Here is a 25,506-nt window from a genome sequence, read left to right as displayed (position 1 = left end):
GATTTTTTTCGGCATGGTTATCTTTCGGCATCTGGGGTAGGATAGAGGCGGGATGGGAGGAAAAGGAGGAAGGGTTTCATTTCTAACCGGACGGATATTCAGGTTTTGGCAAAATCTAATTTTAGATTTAAAAACCTCAAAAATGTAATTGTTTTAATAATAAAATCCCTTGAGTAGTGCTGAAAACAATCGAAACTTTTTTATTTAGTTTGCCATCACTGTCCACGTGACTTAATTTAAGCCAATTTTAACAGAGCCACCTAAAATCTATCCCTTTAGATAGTTTAGATACTCAATGTATGTAACACAATTCATCATATATTCGAATGATATTTGACTAGACTAAAACAAAACAAACATACAAATAATAATTATTATGCACGTACATTAATGCTGATCTTTTAAAGATCTGACATCATTAAATAAAATATAATCTATATTTAGTACATGCTTTAGCCGAACATTCACCGGAACATCTTCATATCCGGCCAAAATACAATGTATATGTATTTATTTATTTATTTCTCTTACGTACAACTGATTCAATGAATACATTTAATATTCTCCAAAGATTTGATTTTGTATTTAACTTTTTATCGTTTGTTTTCCTGTTACTTTAACCACACTATTTTGTGTATCTATGCTGCAATTAGTTATTTTGATGAACCCAAATATAGATACTTTATAATCTGTGTCTGATCCTCTAAGTTTTTCAATCTCCTTTTTTATAATAAATATTGCAATGTCTCTAAATATATGTTATTTAATGAGAAAGATAATCAAAATTTGATCCCTTTCAAATCTAAATCTCGTTTTCCTTGCACTGTGTGTATATTGCCAGACACATTATTTCCTCGTTTTTAGGAATTGCTATTTCCCTGTTGTATATGTTTTCTTGAATTACATAATACATTATATCTTTCTATAGAATTTCATTATATTATTTATTTCACTTGTTTTCGGTTATTTTAATATTTTTCTGACAATCAAATCAGCTTAGATTTTAAGAGAATGTAAAAGGATAGTTAAAATTGAGTAAAGTGGAATCTCTAACGAAGGTCCAAAACGGTAAAATTTGCAGGCTTGATTTGAAGCTTATTCATGGACGGTACTGGAAAGTGCAATCTATGTCCACGCCCCCTAGCACCGGCTTAAGCAGAATTCAACATTTAAACATGGAAATGGTCAGATTTTGAATCTTCCCCAGATGTGTTTCTACGACGAAAAACAGTACCGGGAAGTGTCAAATGGTATCCTTAATCTCCATATATGACATTTGAACCTATCCAATGAAATTGGAAAAGAACTGTAATAAATGCTGTTACAAGTTGTCTATAAATATTCTGTAATTTTTTATTCATAAAGTTACTCATGCCACTTGGGGATACATTCGTTCACCTGGGTCACAATGTACACATTTTTTCTGAGATATTTTGTTTAACATGAAAATGCCGCCTACAACATCGTTGTTTGTTTACAAAGGAATCATCTTATGTCTTAGATAATAATTCTGGTAAACATTATCACTTATGTGTATTTGATTTCTAGATATCATAATTAATTTATAGGATCTGATCTTAATCAATAAATCTTGTCAACATTACAAAATAAGACAATGATTTTCAGGATTGTCTAACAACAGACGAAATCAATACACATTGTACTAGTTACGTTCCACAGAATAAAAAAAAACATATCGCGCAGATGTTAAATCTATATTACAGCTGATCATAATTGGACTGGGAAGTAAGAAAACAATACGATAAGTATTAGACGGCAGATGTTTCATTATATTTACTACATTATGAAAGAAATGCAATTGAAATGTTGTGACACTAATGTCAAACCACCCGGCACGTACTTTAATGACGTAATGACTAGATATGCATGTACCTGGAGCAATAAAAAACCTCTTAGACAGTTCAAACATTTTACGATCATTTTATGAGTTGATTAATAAGCTTTTATTCTGAAAAATTGAATAATGAACAACGTTTGTTTCAAAATGAAATAAAACATACGTTTCTCTAAAGTATACATAGACCGAGGATATTTGTGCCGAGTGATATTGTATTTAAATATATATTTTTCTACAATCTGCCGCTCTGTGATTTTCGTTAACAAACAGGTATAGGCCTTATAATTATAATGCCCAACAATAGATGCAGAATTTGGCGATTTTGCTCAATTTCACGAATACATTCTGCAGTAAAAATATTGTTAGAATAATCAAATACATAAACCGAAATAATTGTTCTATGCTAAAGATTTATACCAATTTTCATAGCGTTTTGTTTGTAAACAGTCACAGGCCAAGTTTTAAAAAGCACGTCCTATATAAACCGTGAACCTGTTTACGCCCGTGTGATTATTACTTGGAATAACGCCCCAGTAAAATTACAAACAAATTTAATGTACATCATCTGTTTTCTTATTCTGATTTTCAGATACATGTACAAAGGATTTGCACTTTTTGACAACAGACTAAGGACGCAGATGTTCTTGGGATAAATGGTGTTTATAAATCTTATAAACCTACAATGTAATTCACATTGTGGAAAATACAGTTTTCTCCCTCTAATTATAATTTTCAACATTCATTATATTATTTTCTCTATGGTGTAAATGTCGTATCATATTCAATTATTATAAAAGTAAAAAAAATAATAAGATATACCTGATACTAAACTCTGCTAATTGCGCTTACAGTTATCTTATCATTGGTATCAGCAACACAAGGGTTTTATTTATTTATTATATTATACAAAAATAATTTTGTCAAAGCAAATCTAATCTTTGGTTTAAACATATTTATTCAACAAAACATTTAACAAGTGAACAATTTTTACAAAGTACATTTTGGGATTGGGCAGAAAGCTATAAAGCTTATAAATGTCCTCTCCCTTTGATATATGGTTGGTAGGATATTTGTTTGTCATGTACAAAACCTGGAAAAACACTATTTGAAGTTGACTGGTATGTAGGAGTATTCAACACTGTGTCCGTTTTCAATTAATACTCTATTTTTAAAAATGGTGGTGTGGAATTAAGAAGTTACGTACGATACCGAATTTTATTGAACGAATATACAGCTGTACGTTATTTTACTTACATTTTATATTTAATTATCAGTCTTGTACTCAACACTGCATAACGATCTCTTTATTTTACATTACCAATCATTTTGACAGAACTTTGATTTTTCGATTACAATAAAATTAAGAATTTGGTGTAGAAATGTTGGACATGAAAAATGAAACGAGACTAAAAGTACAATATGGCTTTGAAGTTGTTTTCTGTTGTTGTTTGTTTTTTTTAACTCGGGGGAAAAAATAAAAAAGGCTGGCGTTGGGGACTTAAAAATAAAATACAAGGTTTTCATTTCAAAGAATTTTTTTAAACCCAACCCAGGGTCAGGGGAAAAAACCCCTTTTTTTAAAAAAAAAACTTTAAAGTTAATTGGTTAAAATAAAAAATGTGAAAATAAACATTTAATTTGTTGGGGTCCACGGGAACAGGGGGTGTTGTATAATTTTTGGGTTTTTTTTTGGTAAAAAATCAAATATTTTTGCTAACCCCTTTGAAGGAATATCTCTATGAGAAATTGATGGGGTTCAAATTTAAATGTCAAAAAAAGATAAAAATTTTGTTAAAAAATAAAAAGGGTTTAACCCCCTTTAGGGACGGACTTTGGGGCCAAGAATTAAGAAATATTATTCTTAATTACTTCTGTAATTTGTAACAAATATGCTTAGGTGAAAATATTCGATATTTGTATGTCCACTAATTCTTTAAGAGCCAAAAGAAAATTTCTTATAGAAAAAAAAACAGGAGTGACAGTTGACCGATGCATCCAAGTGCATCATTATTACAGTTGTAAAATTTATAATTACTGAGGCCCTAATTTTTTCATTATATTGGAATATGCACTTTTTGCGCCTTAACATCTGCTGAAGCATTGGCACATAATTCGAATGATTGATCGAAACAGACGTAGGACAAGGGATTTAATAAGTACAAGGGCTTTTGCAGATATTGATGCACGTAAAAGGTGCGTTAGCGCTACTCTTGTATGAAAAGTATACGTCTGTTTCGATCATGCGAGTTCCGTTAATTTTTCTTTCGTACAAAGAAACCGTTTTGCAATGCTTTTCATGTGCTACATGCAGTACGATATTATTTTAAATTAGACCGCACAATGTATTCCTATATGGCACCTTGAGTCATCCATGTTAAAAACATGCATAAATATTGCATGCTCACGTGACTGTATCTTCACCTCCGTAACAAGCTTGCATTGTTTTTTATGCAATACTATGTAGATAATAACCATCAGTTTTCAAGAATTAAAAGGTGGTCGAATGTTAACATAAGCTATATATGATTTATTATATTTTAATGATGAAGAGCACAAAAATGTTACAGTTGCTTTACTTTCTATGATAAAATAAAAGATAAATGAAAATAAAAGATAAATGAACATCTTAATTTGTTTGAACTCTGCATATCTCTTTAAAATAAGTACAAAAAGATGAATATATAAGACCATATATAGTTTAGATTTTAAACAATCACTTATATGTCAATAGCTTCTTAGTAGAACTTATTTACTGCCATTATCTTCGCTCTCATCCCCGCCGCATGGGGAGACAGTCATTTCAAATTCCATTCACAATTAACCGTTGCTCTCATTTAGAAACATGCCTTAAATTAATTGTTATATAAGTACTAAATATGAAATATATGTTTTAATATGGAGAAAGTTCATGTTATCACATTATATAGGAGTGGCATGCAAAAAAAGTTTACTTGTCCAAATAAAGTTTATTTCAAGAAGAGTGGCCTAGTAAACCTTTGCGAAAGAAATGTTGTTTTGAATCAAATCAATTTAAAAAGGAGGAAAAGATTTTCCCCCAAGAAACATTAAAATGCAGGACGTTGTTTCCTTAAACTCTCCTAATAATTAAATAAACTTTGAATTGGATTTTTAAAATCAATGTTGTACATTTTCTTGGACTGACTGTCCTCATTAAAGCTTCAATTGAAATGCAATAAATTAAATAAACATTGAATAAGATGTTCTTTTAAAAGAAAATTCAAAATGAAACATTTTTATATATCTGAATAGAATTTTGATAGATTATACATGCATTACGTTTCTATAAATATGCTGCTGAATAACTTACTCAGAATTCGCCGTATCTTAAAACTATGCCTGTAATATGGTAATGTAAATGAATTTTGTGTCATACTGTACTGTAGACCATTTGCAAATAAATTTAAAATAAATTGTCTCCATATATTGTTCACGTTATTCTCTTTTTTTTTTCTCTCTCCGGGATTTGAATGACTCCTGTTTAAAGGGACTCCACTGAGGTTTTTTGAAGAAAAGGGACTGGAAATATTTTTCCAAGATTTTTGTATAACTAGATGTATGTTTAGACCAATAACTCATGTACAAAATTTCAGATCATTCGCTCACTCCGTTTTCAAGAAATAATCAATTTTATTGTGCAAATTGGCCCAATAAATGAAAACCGTTTAAACGCCTTTCACTCAAATCGGTCAAAAATCGCATAAAAATTTAATGCCGTGTATATGTATGTATCATCTCTTGCTTGGTTTCAAATTTTAATGTACCTGTTGATTTTAGAAAGAATTTCAAAATTTATTATTTTAGGCTATTGGACCTCAATGGAGTTCCTTTAATAATTTCTTTTCAGATGCCCTAATTTTGTACTGGTCAATTGCCTTTCACGTAGTAAACTGATCTAAAAAATCGAATTTTAATCTAAATTAAACTCTGAACTTAATTTTGGTGTTTCTGCCAGATATGATATTGTTATATGATGTCACAAAACTAACAAATTAAATAGGTGCAGTTTCATGAAAATTAATGTTAATATTGAAATTACATGTGTATGATTTAGTGTCATTTAATTTACTAAGAATTATATATTTATTCAGATTTATTTTCCAATGCTCATTGGATGGAACTATTTTATCAATAACCTTTAATCTGTTAAAACATCACAAACACAGGACTTCATGACTTAAAACATTCGTCAATTACATTTTTCTCATTTACCCCTACATTCAATTTAAAATTATATATATAACTTCACTAAAAAAAATTGTTTTAATACCGGAGACCGTCGAAATCCGGACACCGGAAACTGTTGATTAGTAAGTCATTTTCGGACTATCATATATTTTCGCGACAATGGATGCTGAAGAAAACAAAACAGAATATTTTAAAGATTTTCTGGAAGAAGAAGGAAACGAAAAATTGAAAATTCGCATAGAAAATGCTTTGCAAGCGTTTGCCAGTGGAAATGACTATATGTTTTTAAGATGTCTTAGGGTGGTAGCAGTCGATGCAAGAACTGATGTTGCTTTCAATAATGCAACTTGCAAGGTTGAAACGATGGGCATAGAAACTAAAGAAAGCAAATATATGGCTCCAATTGGTTGTTTCTTTTTGACTGGCTACAAAATTCTTCAAGACTTTTTGGCTGATAGGGCAAGTACACCAAGAGTACCAGCTGATAAATTTCAACGGAGAGCTTTACAAAGATTGCTGCAATTTCTGTCTAGTAGTGGTACTGTTCAACTTGTCTATTTTTGTTAGTTTTCCCATAAAAGTCAGACACCATTTATGGTATTTTGAGTTCAGTCAACTTGTCCCTTATTGAAGTTATTCAGTTTGTTCAACTTGTCATATTTGGACTTATGAAACCCACATTTTTCACGTGGTTGCCTCAAACTCAGTCTCAGTATTATGTTAGGAATTTTCCCTGCAAACAGCAAAACCATGCCAAAAGTACCTATATACTGTGATCTATCACCGTGAGATGTGGCGATGCCTTCACAGGTTAATTCATTCACTAATATGAAATTAGGCAAAGCCTATGAACGGGGAAGTCCGTAAAAATCCTTTCATTTTTCCATTTTAAAGGTGTCATTTGGTATTAAATGTACCCGCTTCCGTTTTCACTCGGAACACTCGACAATTTTTATTAATCTGAAAAGTTGAGATTTCTTCCATTATTGGAATACACCGCCTTTTATCATTGAGTTACTTTGTAAATGGCGGCGCCTAACTAGAACTGACACTCAAAATTTCATTGATAGGTATAGAATTCTATATTTTTTTTAATTGTTTTTTTATTTGATTTTTTTTAAAATATACACATGTAGTCTATAGCTGGGCAAGCCAAAGTCTTTGACTTCCCTGTATTATGTTTACATGCTTTATTTTAAGGGGACTGGGGAGCAGTGACCTAGTGGTTATAATTAAGGTGTCTGCCTGAGACTCAACCTACTAGATCATGGGTTCGAGCCCTACGCTGGTCACGACACCAGTACTGGTTGGTTCCAGGAAGCAGACTCGAAAGTGATTAATATAAGTTGCAAGAACTTGTTTTGCAATCGAGCTTAAATAAATATGTTTAAACCAAACACGCTTTATATTGAAAATAATTCTAAATTTAATCATTTAAATTTACTGGAATGTTTTGCTTTTATGGGACAACCTTGGCAATATGAAAAATTATGATTTTGTCACCCCAGATATATTGTAAAAAAAGTTCACCTGTTAGTAAGAATTAAGATAAGAAATGTTATAAGTGGGTAACTAGTAAAAAACTAAACTTGACACCCAACTGAGATACATAGACATCAATGCTTTATATAATTTATAACTTCATTTATATGATAATTTGAGTTTATTAATTTTGTCTAATATTAGAATTACTATAATAATAATTGGCCTTTTCACAAAGTAGCCAAAAAAGCAATTGGTTTTAATTTGGAAAAATTAGGCAGCATTTTTGTAGATTTTAAAAAATTCTTAAATCTTGATATACAACCAAGGTTTTTATGGATGGCTTTCAAGTTTATTCATTTATTGTGATAATATAACATGTCATGTCTTTGAAAAAAAAATCTAAACAGTTCAATCCTTCTCAAATTTTCAAAAATTTTGATTTATTTAGCAGCAGTTGTGAATATTTTATTTGGAATTGGGGAAAAGAGAGTTTATGTTAAATGGGGTCTTATTTTTACCACTGGTGTAGGGTGAAAATGCCCAGATTATTATTGCATGGTAAGTTGCTGTACAATAATAAAATCCACACAAAAGAGATATCCTAAGAACAATGTTACTTTGGCTCTGATATGTACCATCAAGATCCCCAATTTGGCACCAAATGTCAGTGTGAGGAAAATTGTGCAGCCTGATTAGGACTCAAATGCCATTCTTTTGAAATTCACTTTGCACTGTGTGCCACAGAACTGAGCATAGAAAAAAATCTGTGACACTAATTTAATTTCATTACCCTATTGGAACAATAAATTGTATTTGTACATTGTTTTTAGTTATCATTTTATAAATAATTATTCTCAATGACTGGAACAGAGAAATCACAAGTACAAATGCTTAAGGTTATGTGAGTAGCTCATCTTCTTGATTCACACTTGTTGCATCATGGTTAAATTTATTCTGCAACTGAACGTCAAAATATTTTTACATGTTATTACATACTAGTCGCATGACTTGACCATAAAATTGTTTTCTACTACATGTTGTATTTTGAAAACTCACTTAAATATCATAATTGAATTGTAGGTAAAAAAAGACTTTTAAAACCTTATGAAATATTGTTTAAACTTGGTCACATGTAAGACACTAAACCATACTAATATAAGCAAAATATTAAGACTAGTTCTTGTACAAAATGTTGGTTTTAGTTTTTAATAAGGTGAATAAGAGTGGTGTCTTCAATCCAAATTACTGTATAGAATGAAAATTGTGACTCGATAACCATTGTCAGTTACCCAATGTATAATATATTCCCTGTATATTCCGTACATGCTACAATTTTTGTATAATGCAGCTATTTTTCTGCAACATTTTTTCAGCTTTGTCATTTTGGGGTGTTCTTTGAAAGTTTTAGTTTTTAAGTTTTTATATTTTAATATTTGTAGATCATTCTGTACTGGCAGAAAGAGGAGAGGAAGGATGTGAAGCTACCGTTGCCAGGCGATATGCGGAACATTTACTGATGCCCCTTGTTGATGAGAAGACATATATGATTGATTCATACCCAGGAATACAGTATGTAAAATGTTGTGATGTGGATCACTCTTATTCTGGCAAATGTGGAGATACTTCATTTGGTAAGATATGGGAAATGAGTATGATTTTTAGCTTGACTATACAAAATTTATGGAGAGCTGTCCTTGCCCAAAGCGTCCGCATCCAGGTTTGAGATTAAAGTTTTGGTGCAGTGAAATACTTTTATTACAACTTTTTCATTTCTTAAGGTATCAACTTTAAACTTCAAATATATCATGAACTACATCTTATGTGACAAGGTTCATAACTCTAGGAGCAATATTTTCAGAATTATATCTCCTTGAATTTAGAATTTTCCTTAATAATTATTCTTTTTATATCAATAGTACATGTAACTGAACTGTCCATCTATCCATCCATCTGCACTACAGAATAGGGTTAGAGGCCCATCTAACTGTAAACAGAACAAACATGGTTTTTAGCTCACCTGATGGTGAGCTTTTGTGATTGCTTGTTGTCGGGCGTCCGTACGTCGTCCGTCTGTAAACTTTTTCTTTAACCCATTACTTCATGAGCATTTTGTGAAAAATGGCTGTTTTCATTGAAAAGTCTCCCTTTACATGTTCAAATTGCTATAATACTATAAAAACTGCTTCAACACTAATCAAACTTGGCACAAATGTTGACTGGACCATTGCCCTTGCAACAACATGCTCAGGCTTAAATTTTCTGTTACCATCGCAACGAGGGGACATCTCAAAATTGCCAAAACTCACTATTTTGCGTTGAATTTTTCCATCAAAATTGATTTCAAAGTGCTGCAACTTCTCAATGGATTGAGATAGAGTCAGATGCTTTTCAGCGTTGGATACACGTTACCTTATGATCAATCTGGGGTCATTTAGCCTCTCACAAGTCCAAAATTTTCTTGGCGATGAGGGGGGCTCCGCCCCCCTTCAAACCCCCCAAACAGTAGGCGGCACTTCCCTCTTCTGGCAACCCCCTGATGTATCTTTTGGTTGGGGGGCCGCGCCAAAAAAGTGGCCACTTTCTTTAACAACATTTCTCAAACAAAGACAAGTGTTGGGGGCCTAAATAAGGCATTTTTTCACCATTTGAGACAACAAAAAGGGGGGGGGGGTGAAAAGGGCGTTAAAAGGCATGTATATCGCGTAATGGGTTCAACCACATCTCCTCCTAAACCACTTGGCCAATGTCATTCAAACTTCACAGGAATGTTCCTGTGGTAGTCAACTTTAAAAATTGTTTAATTTTATGCAGAACTTTGGTTGCCATGGCAACCGAAAAGAAAAACTTCTTATAGAAACCAAAAGACCTTAGGAGCTTAAATATGTGGCATAAAACATCATGTTGTCAGTGTCTACCAAGTTTATTCAAATGAATGCCTTGGGGCCCTAAAGCCCTTGGGTTAAAATTGGCTTGCCCTGGAGTCCTATATACAGGTGAGCTATTTCAGGGCTATCATGGCCCTCTTGTAAACATGTGCCAATATTTGAAGAATTATCTCCCAATGGACTAAGATTTTAAGTAGAATACTCAAGCTAATGCAGTAACCAATTTGTCAGAGCCGGTGTAGGCCGCGGCGGCGTCTCTGTGGTTAAGTTTTTACGTGGAAGCTAGTATCTCAATAACTAAAAGAATGGATTAAAACTTCTTGTTCTCTGTGATTATCTACCATGACTGGCACAAGTCTCATATCTCTGATTTGCTTTTTTGCATATTAATGCCCCTTTTTAGACTTATTCTTGGTTGTTTTTGCGTGTAAGCTGGTATCTCCATAACTACTGAAGGGAATGGATTGAAACTTCACATGCTTCTTCTCTGTGATAATCTAACATTATTGGCGTAAGTTCAATAACTCTTGTTTCCTTTTTTGCATATTTATGCCTCTTTTTCAACTTAGAAATTGGATAAAACATCTTTTTAACAAGCCTTAGCTTTGTACCTTTATTGGACAAATTTTATGTATTCATATAGGTAAGCGTCATTTTCTAAGGTATCTACTTCAACATTCAAGTATATAATCATTATCTTTACCCACATGATGTGTGACAAGATTCATAAAGATATTATTTTAAAAAATGTTATTTTTGCTGTACAGTATGCACTTCAACCTTCAAATATTTGTTACTTATAATCACCCACATCATGTGTGACAAGATTCATAACTCTAGCATTAATATTTTAAGAAATATTCCTTGAATTTGGAAAAATTATTTTATAGAAATTGTTATCTGCTTTAGTTTTCAAAGGATATAATTTTTTAAATTTAAATTTAAGTTTCATATCAACTCCCATAAAATACAAGTATAATGTATGAAAGGTTCATAACTCTAGTATCAATATTTCAAATTACAGTATTTCCCTGACAAACAAAATTTTCCTTACTTTTTCTGTAATTCAGACTTAAAAAAAAAAAGTTTGTTAGTCATATAATTATATGTGATAAGATTTATAACTCTGGCTCCTGTATTTCCAAAATTATCTCCATTAATTTTTAGCTCACCTGTCACAAAGTGACAGGGTGAGCTTTTGTGATCGCTTTTCGTCCGGCGTCCGTCCGTCGTCCGTCCGTCGTCCGTCCGTAAACTTTTGCTTTAAATGACATCTCCTCATAAACCACTGAGCCAATTTCATCCAAACTTCACAGGAATGTTCCTTTGGTGGTCACCTTTAAAAATTGTTCAAAGAATTTAATTCCATACAGAACTCTGGTTGCCATGGCAACCGAAAGAAAAATCTTTAAATATCTTCTTTTAAACAACCCTAAGAGCTAGAGCTTAGATATTTGGCATGAAACATCTTCTAATGAGTGTCTACCAAGTTTGTTCAAATAAAAGCCCTGGGGTCAAAATTGGCCCCGCCCCGGGGGGTCATTGATTTTCCCTATATGCATATAGTAAAAACTTAAAAAATCTTCTTTTAAAGAACTGTATGAGCTAGAGCTAAGATATTTGGCATGGAACATCTTCTAGTGAGTGTCTACCAAGTTTGTTCAAATAAAAGCCCTGGGGTCAAAATTAGCCCCGCCCCGGGGGGTCATTGATTTTCCCTATATGCATATAGTAAACACTTAAAAAATCTTCCTTTAAAGAACTGTAAGAGCTAGAGCTTAGATATTTGGCATGAAACATCTTCTAGTGAATGTCTACCAAGTTTGTTCAAATAAAAGCCCTGGGATCAAAATTGGCCCCACCCCAGGGCGTCATTGATTTTCCCTATATGCATAAAGTAAAAACTTAAAAAAATCTTCTTTTAAAGAACCCAAAGAGCTAGAGCTTAGATATTTGGCATGAAACATCTTCTAGTGAATGTCTACCAAGTTTGTTCAAATAAAAGCCCTGGGGACAAAATTGGCCCCGCCCTGGGGGGTAATTGATTTTCCCTATATGCATATAGTAAAAACTTAAAAAATCTTCTTTTAAAGAATCGTAAGAGCTAGAACTTAGATGTTTGGCATGAAACATCTTCTAGTGAATGTCTACCAAGTTTGTTCAAATAAAAGCCCTGGGGTCAAAATTGGCCCCTCCCCAGGGGGTCATTGATTTTCCTTATATGCATATAGTAAAAACTTATAAAATCTTCTTTTAAAGAACCCAAAGAGCTAGAGCTAAGATATTTAGCATGAGACATGTTCTAATGGGTGTCTACCAAGTATGTTCAAATAAAAGCCCTGGGGTCAAAACTGGCCCCGCCCCGGGGGTCATTGATTTTCCTTATATACATAGCAAAAACTTAAAAATCTTCTTTGAAAAAACCCAAATAACTAGAGTTTAGATATTAAGCATGAAACATCTTTAAGTAAATATCTACAAAGTTTGTTCAAATAAAAGCCCAGGGGTCAAAACTGGCCCTGCCCGAGGGGTGTCATTGTTTTTAACTATATGTGTATAGTAAAAACTTAAAAAATCTTCTTTTAAAAAACCCAATGAGCTAGAACTTAGATGTTTTGCATGAAACATCTTCTTATGGGTGTCTACCAAGTCTGTTCAAATAAACAAATAAAAGCCCTTGGGTAAAAATTGGGCCGGGGGGGGGGGCTATATACAGGTGAGCGACCTCAGGGCCATCATGGCCCTCTTGTTAAACTTGGAATTTATTTGAAACTTATTTATTATATTTTTTCATGTATTATTTTTATAGGGATCACTTCTCTGTCATCTATTTGTCCATCAGTCACAAAATTACTCCTCAAAAGCTACTGGTGAAATTTCATCCAAACAAATGATCAGTATGAAGTCTAGTTAGTTGTGCATATTGCAGCCTTTTCCAGTTCAGTGATTTTTGTCAGAGTTATGGCCCTTTAATGATTTTTATTTTTGCCCGGACTACTTCTCTTATACCATTAAATCAAAGAGTATATTTCTGGTCAAACTGACTCTAGTTCAGATCTACTTTTTTCTTTCATGTAGATCTGATGATGACCAAATATGTTTCGCCTTCTTTATATTTCGGATTTCCTGAAAAAGCTATTTTTAGCCATGCAAACAAACCGGTTTTTACAGATAGGCATTAGAAGAAGTATCAAAATACTGTTATCTGTAGAAGTTAAACAAATTGTTGATTTTTGGTAGAAATTTTTTTTTCAAGTAATTTTTAACGAATTAACTTGAAATAATGTCAATTTTTAATGGGCTAGATTGTTTCCCCAGCTTACATGTACCTATCAGCTATATGGACATTGCCATGTTTGTTCTCAAAATTTTGAAAATTAGCTACTCAGTATTGGTTTCCTAGACACCGCATCGCTTTCAAAGTAATGAAAGCTCGCCGATGATTGACTGTGTGAAAGATCACCTGAAATTTCTTTGTATTTGGTCATGATCAGATCTAAAAGCAGAGCTTTATTTAGAGCTAATTTTTATCAGATTGTCTGGTCTGTATCTTTTATATTGGTGGAAGGAAATTGAAAGTACTAGTACTTGGCAGAAATGTTAACCATAATAAGGTAATTTGCAGACAATAGGTGTGACCTTTCTCAGGTCAAGGTCACAGTCATTTTGTATCAATTTCAAAATTTTGAAGCAATAAATAGAAACAACTAAAAAATTTTGGAAGAAATATTTCTTATAATGAGATTGTGTGCAGAACACAGATTTGGGTTTCCTGTGTGAAGCTACAATGTCTACAGATTAGATTTTTAGCATGTGGCATTGTCTTATTGACCTTAACAAAACTGGTATTAATTTAATAAATCTTGGATCAATATTGGCCAAGTGCTTGGGGTCATTTGATTTGTTGACTATAAATATATGAAAAACACATCATTATAATTTATACTGATACTTGTGTGCCCAAAGCTTACATTGATTTGACTGTACTATCTCTATATGGACCATAAAATAACTTGTATTTATCATGCCCCTTAGGTCCCCCTGCCCTTGTGGGGGGGGGTCACTTAATTAATATATTTTTGTGCTGGAAAACACATTTAAGTCTTACATTGGTGAAACTACTCTTCCTAAAGTTTAGATATTTGACATGAAGCATTGCCTTATTGGAAGTGAAATTAAAAATTGGTATTAATAATGGTCCTTGGGTCAATGTTGGCCACACCCCTGTGACCACTTAGTTGATATAGTCTTGTATGAGAAAACACATTAAATTTTCAGTCTTAATTTTGTGAAATTACAATGCAAAGAGCTAAGATATTTAGCATGTAACATTACCATGTGAATGTCTGCAAATTAGAATGAAATATGCCCCTGGGGCCAAAAGTTGCTTGCTCCTTGGTCACTATTAGTATTTTGTTGTTTATTTTGCTTTAATATCTAGCTGGCTAACGGAAGGTCGGTGGTTCTACCCGGTTGCCCCCTCGTGAATGAAATAATGCACGGAGGGGCACCTGGGGTCTTCCTCCACCAATATAAGCTGGAAAAAAATCGACGAAAAAATCTCGGCGGGACGCTCTAGGATGGCCCAACTTGAGTGTACAGTCACCCATATGGGCTTTCCGGCAGCGACCTTAAATAAACCCATTTTTAAAAAAAAAAATTGCTTTAACTGTTTTTGTTATCATATTCTAAGATTCTGGCACACTTTATCACTATCTTAGACATATAACCAAGTCATGTGATTATTTATAATGTGTGCAGAGGCTTAATAGGAATCACTTTGTCCAATTCTATCCCATCTCAGGAACCGATATAACCAGAACTTGATTATCAAGTGAGATAAATATAGCAATTATATGCACCATGTGTTTATGCCCTTACTACTTAGGTAGTCCCATTGTCCTCTGTCATTTTGTGAATGAAGATAAGTTGATTACCACACTAGGTAAACTTTGAGTCAATTAACCTTTTACTGCATGAGCATATTGTGAAAAATGGCTGTTTTCATTGAAAAGCCTCTTGTTACAAGATAAACTGCTATGAAACTATAAAAAATGCTTTAATGCTGATCAAACTTGGCACAAATTTTTGACTGGACCAAAGCCTTTGTAACAGCATGCTCAATCTTAAATTCTTCACTATTTGAGGCCTCAAAAAGGGGAGGGGGGATGAAAAGCTGTCAAGACATGTCTTTATGAAGTTAAAGGTTAAGACTGTTGAATTTCTCGTTTCAGGTTTGGAGGATGGGTGGCATGGAAATGTTGACCTACTTATCATGAACAATACTGACGTAGAATTGCCTGTCTCATTTGGACAGTCATCTGAAGATGATGTTTCAGTGTCAGAATCAGGTGACAAGGTTTTGGATAATGAATATTCTCAGATGGTTGTAAAAACATTTGTCTTTTCATATTTACAAGGTAGACAAAATTCTGGAAAAATGCAAAATAATTTGATTCCTAGTATAGGGATAAAGAATGAAAAGCTAATTGTGTTTATGTATGACTGTGAGAATGATGTACTCCTTGGAAGTCATTTATTGGACTTGTTTGATGAAGGAGATATTGACGTCAGGATTGTGATTTTTCTCTGGTTTATTTTGAATTACAAATTGTTTTGCACAGGGCTTATTGATGACTATAAATTTGATAATTATCAAGCAGATTTCCATACATTACTTGACGAAGATTGCCTACAACGATACAGAAATGGAGTTACAATGCCTTGTCATTCAAAAACATCTCATAAAAGATGTTTTGATCCAAATAAATCTGATGTGCCTCCAGTGCTGGAAAAGAGAGTGAAAATTAGCAACTTACCTGAAATTTTACAGTGGGATATTTTTGATGACAGGTGTTGATAAAAAGTGACAGTGGAAAACTACAGTCTTTGCCTTCCAAAGGTTTATTTCTAAAATCAGATTTGGAAATTGGACAAAAAAAGGAGTCACCATATGTCTGTCTACAAAAGTTAAATAGATGATGCCCTTGATTCAAAATTGATGATTAAATAACTTGATTTCTGAAAAATTTGGTTTCCAAATTTGCACCCACATTTTTGTTTAGACACAGTCAAACTTTGATGTTTCATAACCTAGAATGTGGATATGCAGTGTAGCTCAAAAGGGGAAAGCATAACATATGTAATCCAGGGATGGCTTGATTGATTCTTGGATGAGTCAGAATTGAGACAAATTATCTCACAGTGATATGTCACTTGTCTTTTACAGTATATTTAAAAATCATGTGGGATTAGTAGTCATCACTTGTCGAAAATAGGTAATTACTAGTTAGTTATCTTGGAAATTGACCGCCCGCTGAAAATGTATTGAAATTCACACAAAAACTAGACAAGCAAACAAACTTAGATTGTGACCTAACGGTCTACTTTAGTCTGCATTGTATACGTTATGACCTTTTCTAGCAATTGATGTCATGCAAACGATATAGATTTATCTCTTGCTTTTCTATGTACTGTTAAGCTTTAAGCTGATTTACAAAAATGTACATTGTAAAAATGTTACTAGTTTGCATTTATATGGTTAGATTCATAGGTGAGGCATCCTAATTTACTTTCTTGTGTAATATCTTTGTGCAGTATGATAAGTTTATAAAATGTATTAATCGTGTATGAGGGCATGACAATTGAAAATCTAAGGGGTATGATTTGATCTTGAATAATGTATCAAAGGATGATTTTTGAAAATTTTCATATAAAAAGCCAAGTTCTACCCGTACCAATGGCTTCTTGATTTATACACATCCGATACAAAGTACATGAGTTTGGCAGGTTATATAACTGTGATTTCTATTTCCCCCCAACTTATTTCCCTTCATAACACTCAGAAATTTTTTACCTATTCCGGCGAGTTGGATATTGATATATCTTTAGTTTTATATCTTTTGTTTTTTGTAACAAGGCTGTATTACCTTGTATGGTTAAACTTAAAAAAGTGGGATATATGTTTTATTTCTCCTTGTTACTCCATTTATTAACTGATACCTTTGATATCTAGTAAGTAAATTATTGCATGGTCCTCTAACTTTGGGTAGAGTATGTGGTCACAATTTGGTTTCTGGAGCATTACTTAAGTTACATTTGGCCCACAATATTCAAACTTCATAGGATGATTGTCCATATTGTGTAGAAGACCTCTATTGATTAGTGGTCACAAGGTCAAAGGTCAAGGTCACTGTAACCTTAAAACTGAAAACAGTTTCCGGGGCATAACTTAAGTTCCATATGGCCCACAATATTCAAACTTCATAGGATGATTGTCCATATTAGGTAGAAAACCTCTATTGATTTAGGGGTCACAAGGTGAAAGGTCAAGGTCAATCACTATTTCCTAAAACTGAAAACAGTTTCTGCTCAATAACTTAAGTATTAATCAACCTACAGCTGTAAAATTTTATAGTCCAATACATTATCCCTATTGATTTTAGGGTCATAAGGTCAAAGGTCAGGGTCACAATGTGAAAATTGTGGTTTCTTGAGCATAACTTTAGTTCCATTTGGCTCACAGTGTTCAAACTTTATAGGATGATTGTCAATATTGGGTAGAAGACCTCTATTGATTTTGGGGTCACAAGGTCAAAGGTCAAGGTCACTATTACCTTAAAACTGAAAACAGTTTTTGCTCAATAACTTAAGTATTAATCAACCTACAGCTGTAAAATTTTATAGGATGAACAGCCATGTCCAATACATGACCCCTATTGATTTTAGGGTCATAAGATCAAAGGTCAGGGTCACAATGACCTTAACACTGAAAATTGTGCTTTCTGGAGCATAACACAAGTTCCATTTGGCTTACAGTGTTCAAACTTCATAGGATGATTGCCTATATTGAATAAAAGATCCATATCTATATTGGGGTCACAAGGTCAAAGGTCAATATCAAATGACCTTAATATTGTTAACAGTTTTACAACTGTCAAACTTCATAGGATGATCACTTATATTGAGTACATTAATTATATGCCCTAAAAAATTTGCTTATATTATGTTATACTTATTTAATACCCCTGGTGTCTCACCGTCCATCCATCATAGCATTTTTACTAACAATCAACAACTTGATGGTGGTGCTTTAGAAACAGCAACTGTATATATATGAAGGTTCTTCAGCTATAAAGGAGGATTGCTTTTTGAAGGAGGTAATACTTTATTTAATTCCCATGTCTTACAAATGCTTCATCCTAACTAAAAATAAACACTTTCGATGCATATAATGCTCCACCTAGCGGTGCAAATAGCAATGACGTGCCAATTTAGATTTTTTTCTGATAGAAAAAAACATTAAGTTACAACTTAAGTTTGTATAATTTAACTGTGTTAAATATTTTTCTTAAGCAGTCATCCATTTCATTAAGAATCTGGGTCGGGGGCATTTTGTTTTTGTTATTATTACAATTGATATTTTTTTTGAAATTGATATGATTGAGATCGTTTCCTTTAGTATGTACAATGACTTATATGTACTTGTATTAAAATTAATGTTTTTATACACTCTTGTTTGACAAAATAAGTCAGAAATTTAATTTTAATGAGAAAAAGTATGTATTATAAGATATGTTTGAAATCATACTAAAATCATTTGAATTATTGTTTCATGCATTATGTATATTTATATGTTCAATGTTGGAAATCAAACAAAAACAATTGCAAAAAAATTAAAAGTTATTTAAATAACAGGCTTCATTATATTCTAAGGCACACATGTCTTACAATATTTATGTACTAGTTTATATATAAACACGATTTAAACAGCTGAAAAAAGGGACACAAGACAGATTATTGCTGTTTAAAACATGTTATTGTTACTAGCAACTGACTTACTTTTCATAGATGTCACTGGTGTGCGTAGAGTTTATCAATTGCTATTGAGGACAGTTTAAAGATATACTATGCTGAAATTTGATGTTAGAAAATATTGGTAATTGCTTCACAGTTTCTTTGTAAATATAAAATAAACATGTTTTTGACTTCATACAAAGTATATTTCTTATGTTTAAAATTCTACACACTATAGGTGGTCAAAATATGAATATATAGTGTCAATAAAAAGAAAATACCAACTTTACTTGACCTGTAATAGGGAATGCAGCTTATCATACATAGTTTAATCATTATTTTATTCCAATTAGACATATTTAGTAAGAAGTTCATAGTTTTCAATAAATTCTGTGATTAAGATATTTTACTCAAGGATGAGCATAGTTTATCTAGAGTATGTAACTGGATTAACGGAACTCTGCTTTTGTACATAAAATAACTGAACGTGTTTGGTGAATGACAGTAACTGCTTAGAACTGTGCGAGTCTTGTACCGCCGTGCACGTTGTTCTTCACCCAATGTCAAAAAAAAAGAAATACTTTGATTTTATTTGAAAATAGATCAGAAGTTAAAATCTTTGTATCCAGAAGGGTATTGCTGTTTAGAGGTTTCACTGTACTTCACTGCTGATTCCATGTTTCAATGATAATTACCTTGAAATGGTACTGTAAAATAATATTTATTGCTTGTTAAGTTTAAGACTAAATGTTGTGATATGTCGAAATGTGCAGACTCGTTAGTGCGGATATGTGGCACTTGTCAGATGTAATGGACTAATGATCGCAACATTTCCATAGACATAACTTTGACTTTGAACAATATCATTTCTTAGGTTATAATATTTTACACTAAACTCAGAATCATTTCTATGAATTATTATTGTAGGCTTATACTAACAACCTGACGTACGACATACATGTACAAATGCAAAAGTTATTCTCGGCTGTTTTTTTCGTATATAGAAACCATGTTAGAATAAGACCTGTTTTTGTGTCGCCTCTACGGAGTAGTGGCGACATATAGGGATCACTTCTCCGTCGTCTGTCTGTCCGTCTGTCTGCCTGTCCGTCTGTCCGTCCGTCCGTCACAAAACTTGTCCGGACTACTCCTCATAAACTACTGGTGCAATTTCATCCAAACTTTACAGGAATGATCAGTACCAAGTCTAGTTGTGCATATTATCAGGATTTTTCGGTTCAATGATTTTTGTCAGAGTTATGGCCCTTTAATAATTTTTAATTTTAAAGTTTGTCCGGACTACTTCTCTTATACCACTAATGCAATTTCAATGAAACTTTACAGGATTGATCTGTAGCTCAAGTCCTTGCGCATATTGCACGGGTTTTCCAGTTGAATGATTTTTGGCCAAGTTATGGCCCTTTGATAAAAAGGTTTCTTTTTCTGTGTGTTGCCAGATACGCAAAAGCTTGTCCAAACTACTCCTCATAAACTACTGGTGCAATTTCATCCAAACTTTACAGGAATGATCAGTACCAAGTCTAGTTGTGCATATTGTCAGCATTTTCCGGTTCAGTGATTTTTGTTTGAGTTATAGCCCTTTAATAATTTTTATTTTTAAAGTTTGTCCAGACTACTTCTCTTATACCACTTATGCAATTTCAATGAAACTTTACAGGATTGATCTGTAGCTCAAGTCCTTGCGCATATTGCACGGGTTTTCCGGTTGAATGATTTTTGGCCGAGTTATGGCCCTTTGATAAAAAGGTGTTTTTTTCTGTGTGTTGCCAGATACGCAAAAGCTTGTCCGGACTACTCCTCATAAACTACTGGTGCAATTTTATCCAAATTTTACAGGAATGATCAGTACAAAGTGGTTAGTCTAGTTGTGCACTGTCCGTCTGTCTGTCCGTCTGTCACAAAATTTGTCCCAACATGATATTGGCCATCATGAGGCGACACATGTGATTACTGATCGCTCTTGTTACCTGTTTGTTCTGCATTTAGATGATTATGACATGCTGTTTTTAACTAAGAGGTAGTGTAATATTCATCTCTGTGCAAAGTAATAAACAGCATTGATTTGACTATAAAATTTATTCAGTTAAATGTTTATAAAAAAAATAAAACTAAATTTGTTATTTCGATAAACTAGCAATGCCACGTGGAATTTGTGTTTATTTGAGAATATAAAAAATGTGTATAGATGAGTGGAGGAGAAATCTCTGAATGTACTTTTAGAATTGAATTAAACCTAACCATGTAACTAGAATCACCATTTTGTTTGAACAATCCTGATCCAATTCATGAATCGGCAATTCATTTACTTGTTTCTGTTTTATTTCACACTTTTGATTATCAAGATTCCAAGACAAAATGTGAAAGCTGCACTGTTTTACGTTTTTAAAATTCCAAAAATACGCTCGCAGTATTTCACATTTTTAATTTTAATTTATTTATACTTCAACGAAGGAACATGAAAAGAGATTTAACTGACAAGTTCAATATCGTTAAATACCTCTTTTTAAAGCATACGTCTTATAATTATTGTTTATAAATGTAAAATGGAAACCTCGTTAGATAGGCACAAGAAAATCTTTATACAAACAGTTATATATAACTTGTTTTTATGTTATTTTGGTACACCGCGGACGATGCTGGATATTTATTCCGATCATCATTTCTAGACGATGAGCAGAACACTTCTACAAACGCACGTCGAAATTCCTGACTCATAGTACAATACAGTACAAAGTTTATACTATTGTTAAGTAATGTAAAAATATCCATTACGTCGCCGAGAGGAATGTAGGTTCTTTCAAAGAAATTCTTTATAAATATACAACATAAGATAAGAATCCCTTGAGGCAGTTCTGTAAATATGAAGAGGACAAACACAATCAGTAACATGGTTGTCGTTCTAGAAGGGTTGTTACTTCTCTTTGAGTTTAAACACGACGTCGCTGCTAGTTGTTGTTGATGTTGAATCGTTTTATGTAACGTCCTTAGAAGAAGTCCGCCATATATTATGATCATCACACATGGGAGCAGCTTTGCCAATGAACTGTACATTACCAACGCTATCACCCGTATTGTGTCGACTTGTGCCGAACCAAGACGCCATTCTTCAAAAACATATAACGTTGAATTATCACGACTCTGGTGGAGTTTTAATTTGTGACACAAATAATTCGGTATTAATATCACGATAGAAAATATAACAATGGTTCCTGTTATCACTCGAGCACGTATAATTCTACGCATGTGCGTTATGCTGCCGTGTGCCGGGGAATGTATCTGGTGATAGCGAATTATTGCCAGTGCAACGGCAAGCCAAATTGAAATTGTATGAGCAGTGGCCGTTACATTTAGATGTACCAACAGAAAATTCATCCATTGCAAACTGTTCTTTTCAGGTAAAATTGAATTAGCAGAATACTGACAATAAAAGTGGACAGCAAAGGGTACGTAAGACAACATTGTTGTCATGTCGCATATCGCGATACACGTGAGGATAAAGTTAATGGCAGTGCGCATTTTACTTCTTGTAAGAACAATAATGTTTAAAATATTGAGTGGTATCCCAAGAGCACAAATAAGCAAGCTTATGTAACCATGCCATTTACTATATCGCATGCTGAAAATGTCCAAATCACTTACGTCACTTGCATTCATGTTTGGTTTGAAAACGCTTTTAGTTAATAATGTTCCTGAAAAATTCTTTGAAACTAGTAATTTATGGCTAAGAAACACTTGTTACATAACAGACAATTTTCACCTCTCCGCTATTCAATTTGTTCGAACGGTTGATAAAATTTAATGATAAAATTATCCATTTAAGTTAGATCTCCGTAGGACTGTCATAATTTTCTTGCTACATCATGTTTATATGTCTGGAATACCTGAAAATGTTGAATTAGATTTTTATCACATTTGAATTAAATGAATCTTAAAACAGCTGAGCAATGTTGGAAATAATGCGTAGTGCGAAAGGCTAATTAAACTTTTGTAGTTAAATAACTAAAGCATACAATGAGAAAAGAAAATTTTCCAGCGTTGTATTTAATTGAACTAAGAGGAAAAGTAAAAAATGTAACATACAAATGAACATATTTAACAAAATAAGCATTAACCTTAACGAAATATAATTGAAAATTGCTACATCAAAACTTTTTTCAGCATAATAAAGTATTAAACAAATATTCATTTATTACTAATTAAAGCATGCACTATGAATTCCGAAGAAAGCAAAAAAAGAAGAAATAACGAAAGTTTCAACTAAGTAAATTATTTTCAATGCAAATATTGCTAAAGGTTACGGAAGAAATATCCGTTAACGAGGATAAAATAAAATAAGGATAAAATTTATATCTATTTACAGAAACTGAACTTAATATTAAACAGTTTGAATTTTTTCATTTTTGGAATAGCGTAAGTGAAATTTCAGATAATTATAAATCTAATTAATTACATTTCTTGCCTATGTCATTGTGTAAAATTGTACATTCGTTGTATTTCATATAAACCAATAAAAGAAAAGAAAACTTACTTTTAAAATTTTTATTTGTGTCGTGTCCCAAACGATGCTTTGTGCCCAATGAAGGAACTCTCAATGTACAACCAACCTATTGTAAAACAATAACCGAAATTGTGTTTATCTAGGCACAATAAAAAGATGTCGGATTTACTTACTATACGTATGATTTCGCAACTCGACTTATTATAAATGATATTGGAAAATACTTCGCCAAGAGACTATTGCATGCTTATGTATACTAGCATTCAAAGAAATCAAACGATTTCCTTATTCACCATCGTGTACGAGGGCTGACCCCAATGTGCTGAAATGTTTCTCAAATGTCTGTAAATGAATTAGCGATGCATCAAATGCTATCAGTATGAACAATATAGTCAAGCATTTAATTCCAACCCAGAGTTTGGAGTGAAAGGCACATTTTGCCTCAGAAATAAGTAAGTAAATTCTTTATTATAGTGACATGTGTTATACGTATATACATACACATAAATACACAAAGATGAACACCCGGCCCATAGGACCTATAAGTCACCTTAACAAAAGATCATAATCTGAGCATGTGTTATAGTTTTTAACATGTTATTAACATAATTGTAAATTAAATAATAAATAATTTTTTCCTTCTTCAGAAAGGGCAAATGAATGTAACGCTGAAAGTAAAATTATTAGTCATATGTAGCAAAATGTAAACTAAGTAGTAGTTTGGCTTGTATACAAATGATTATTTTTGTCATAATTATTTTAACTGTCTATATATGAAAGACTTATTAACATATATATCATATATGCGTTTTAAAGCTGTGTTCAACATATAAAAAGAACTGTCAAGACTTTGTGACGAAATTTAACTAAGCTCTCCCACTTTTAAATGTTTTTATAAAGATTTTTTTAATTCTTTAATCAAGTTAAGTGTTCCTTGATCAAGTTATAAGTTCTTTAATCAAGTTATTAGTTCTTTAATCAAGTTATTAGATTTATTGGATCGATTTGGCCCAGATGGTATAACATTCAGAGCTTTTTTTGTGTCTTTCAGCCAATGAAATATTACAGTTCCAATTACATGCTGAATGACACTAACCTGTTTTAAAAAGAAAGGACTTGGAGGAAAATAAGACATACTAAGCTGACAGCGACAGATGAACAGTGATTTTTATGATGTTGTATTTCAAATGAGCAAAAACAATTCATTGTTTTACCAATCTAAGAATTTGGCCATAGCAGTGCGTAGTTGCTGTGTTAATTGTTTTTTTAATTACCAGTTATATGTGCATATGGTTATAAATATAATTATACATGACTGTTTAAAATATTTCAATTTTAGTTGATCAAAAATGCATATGTAACAACCCTTGTTTCACTCGCAGGCATTTTTTGATAATAAATATATTAAAAATGAAAATGTACAAATGCAAGTTCATTTAAGATCTTTCTTATGATAGTTTGATATTTTACCTCAAGCTGCAATTTAAATTTAATTTGTTTATAATTTTCCCCAGCACTTTCATATTTAGCTAAGGCATCGTAAATTATGCAAAGAAATGATAAACATTTCACATCGCCTGAAATATCTAATATGAAAAGTATAAAAATGATCTGTGTGTTGTCATTGCTTTTATCATATTTTAGCACCACATTATTCATCATTTTAATATTAGAAATGCCATATATATATTTTTTTTAAATAGCAATAAATTTATTTATAGGGTTCGTTTTATGTAAGGTAAATTCAAAGTAATAGA

General features: G+C 32.5%; 2 protein-coding genes across 2 annotated transcripts; one reads left to right on the top strand and one right to left on the bottom strand.

Moving 5' to 3' along the window:
- Positions 1–6,189: 6,189 nt before the first annotated feature.
- LOC132724429 (uncharacterized) lies at positions 6,190–19,388 on the top strand. The gene is made up of 3 exons (XM_060709287.1): positions 6,190–6,602; positions 8,989–9,180; positions 15,669–19,388. The coding sequence occupies exons 1-3, from the start codon at positions 6,224–6,226 to the stop codon at positions 16,292–16,294; spliced, it is 1,197 nt and encodes a 398-aa protein (XP_060565270.1). The 5' UTR covers positions 6,190–6,223; the 3' UTR covers positions 16,295–19,388.
- Positions 19,389–21,840: 2,452 nt separating this feature from the next.
- Positions 21,841–23,109, bottom strand: LOC132724422 (G-protein coupled receptor dmsr-1-like). Its single transcript, XM_060709282.1, has one exon. It carries the CDS (start codon positions 22,903–22,905, stop codon positions 21,841–21,843), a length of 1,065 nt encoding a protein of 354 aa, XP_060565265.1. The 5' UTR covers positions 22,906–23,109.
- Between the last annotated feature and the right edge of the window lie 2,397 nt (positions 23,110–25,506).

Source organism: Ruditapes philippinarum, unplaced genomic scaffold, assembly GCF_026571515.1.
Source record: "Ruditapes philippinarum isolate M1 unplaced genomic scaffold, ASM2657151v2 ctg1654_1_1_1_1, whole genome shotgun sequence".
NCBI classification, from domain to species: Eukaryota; Metazoa; Mollusca; class Bivalvia; order Venerida; family Veneridae; genus Ruditapes; species Ruditapes philippinarum.
The sequence above is the reverse complement of the archived record's forward strand: the minus strand, read 5'-3'. Positions and strand labels throughout refer to the sequence as shown.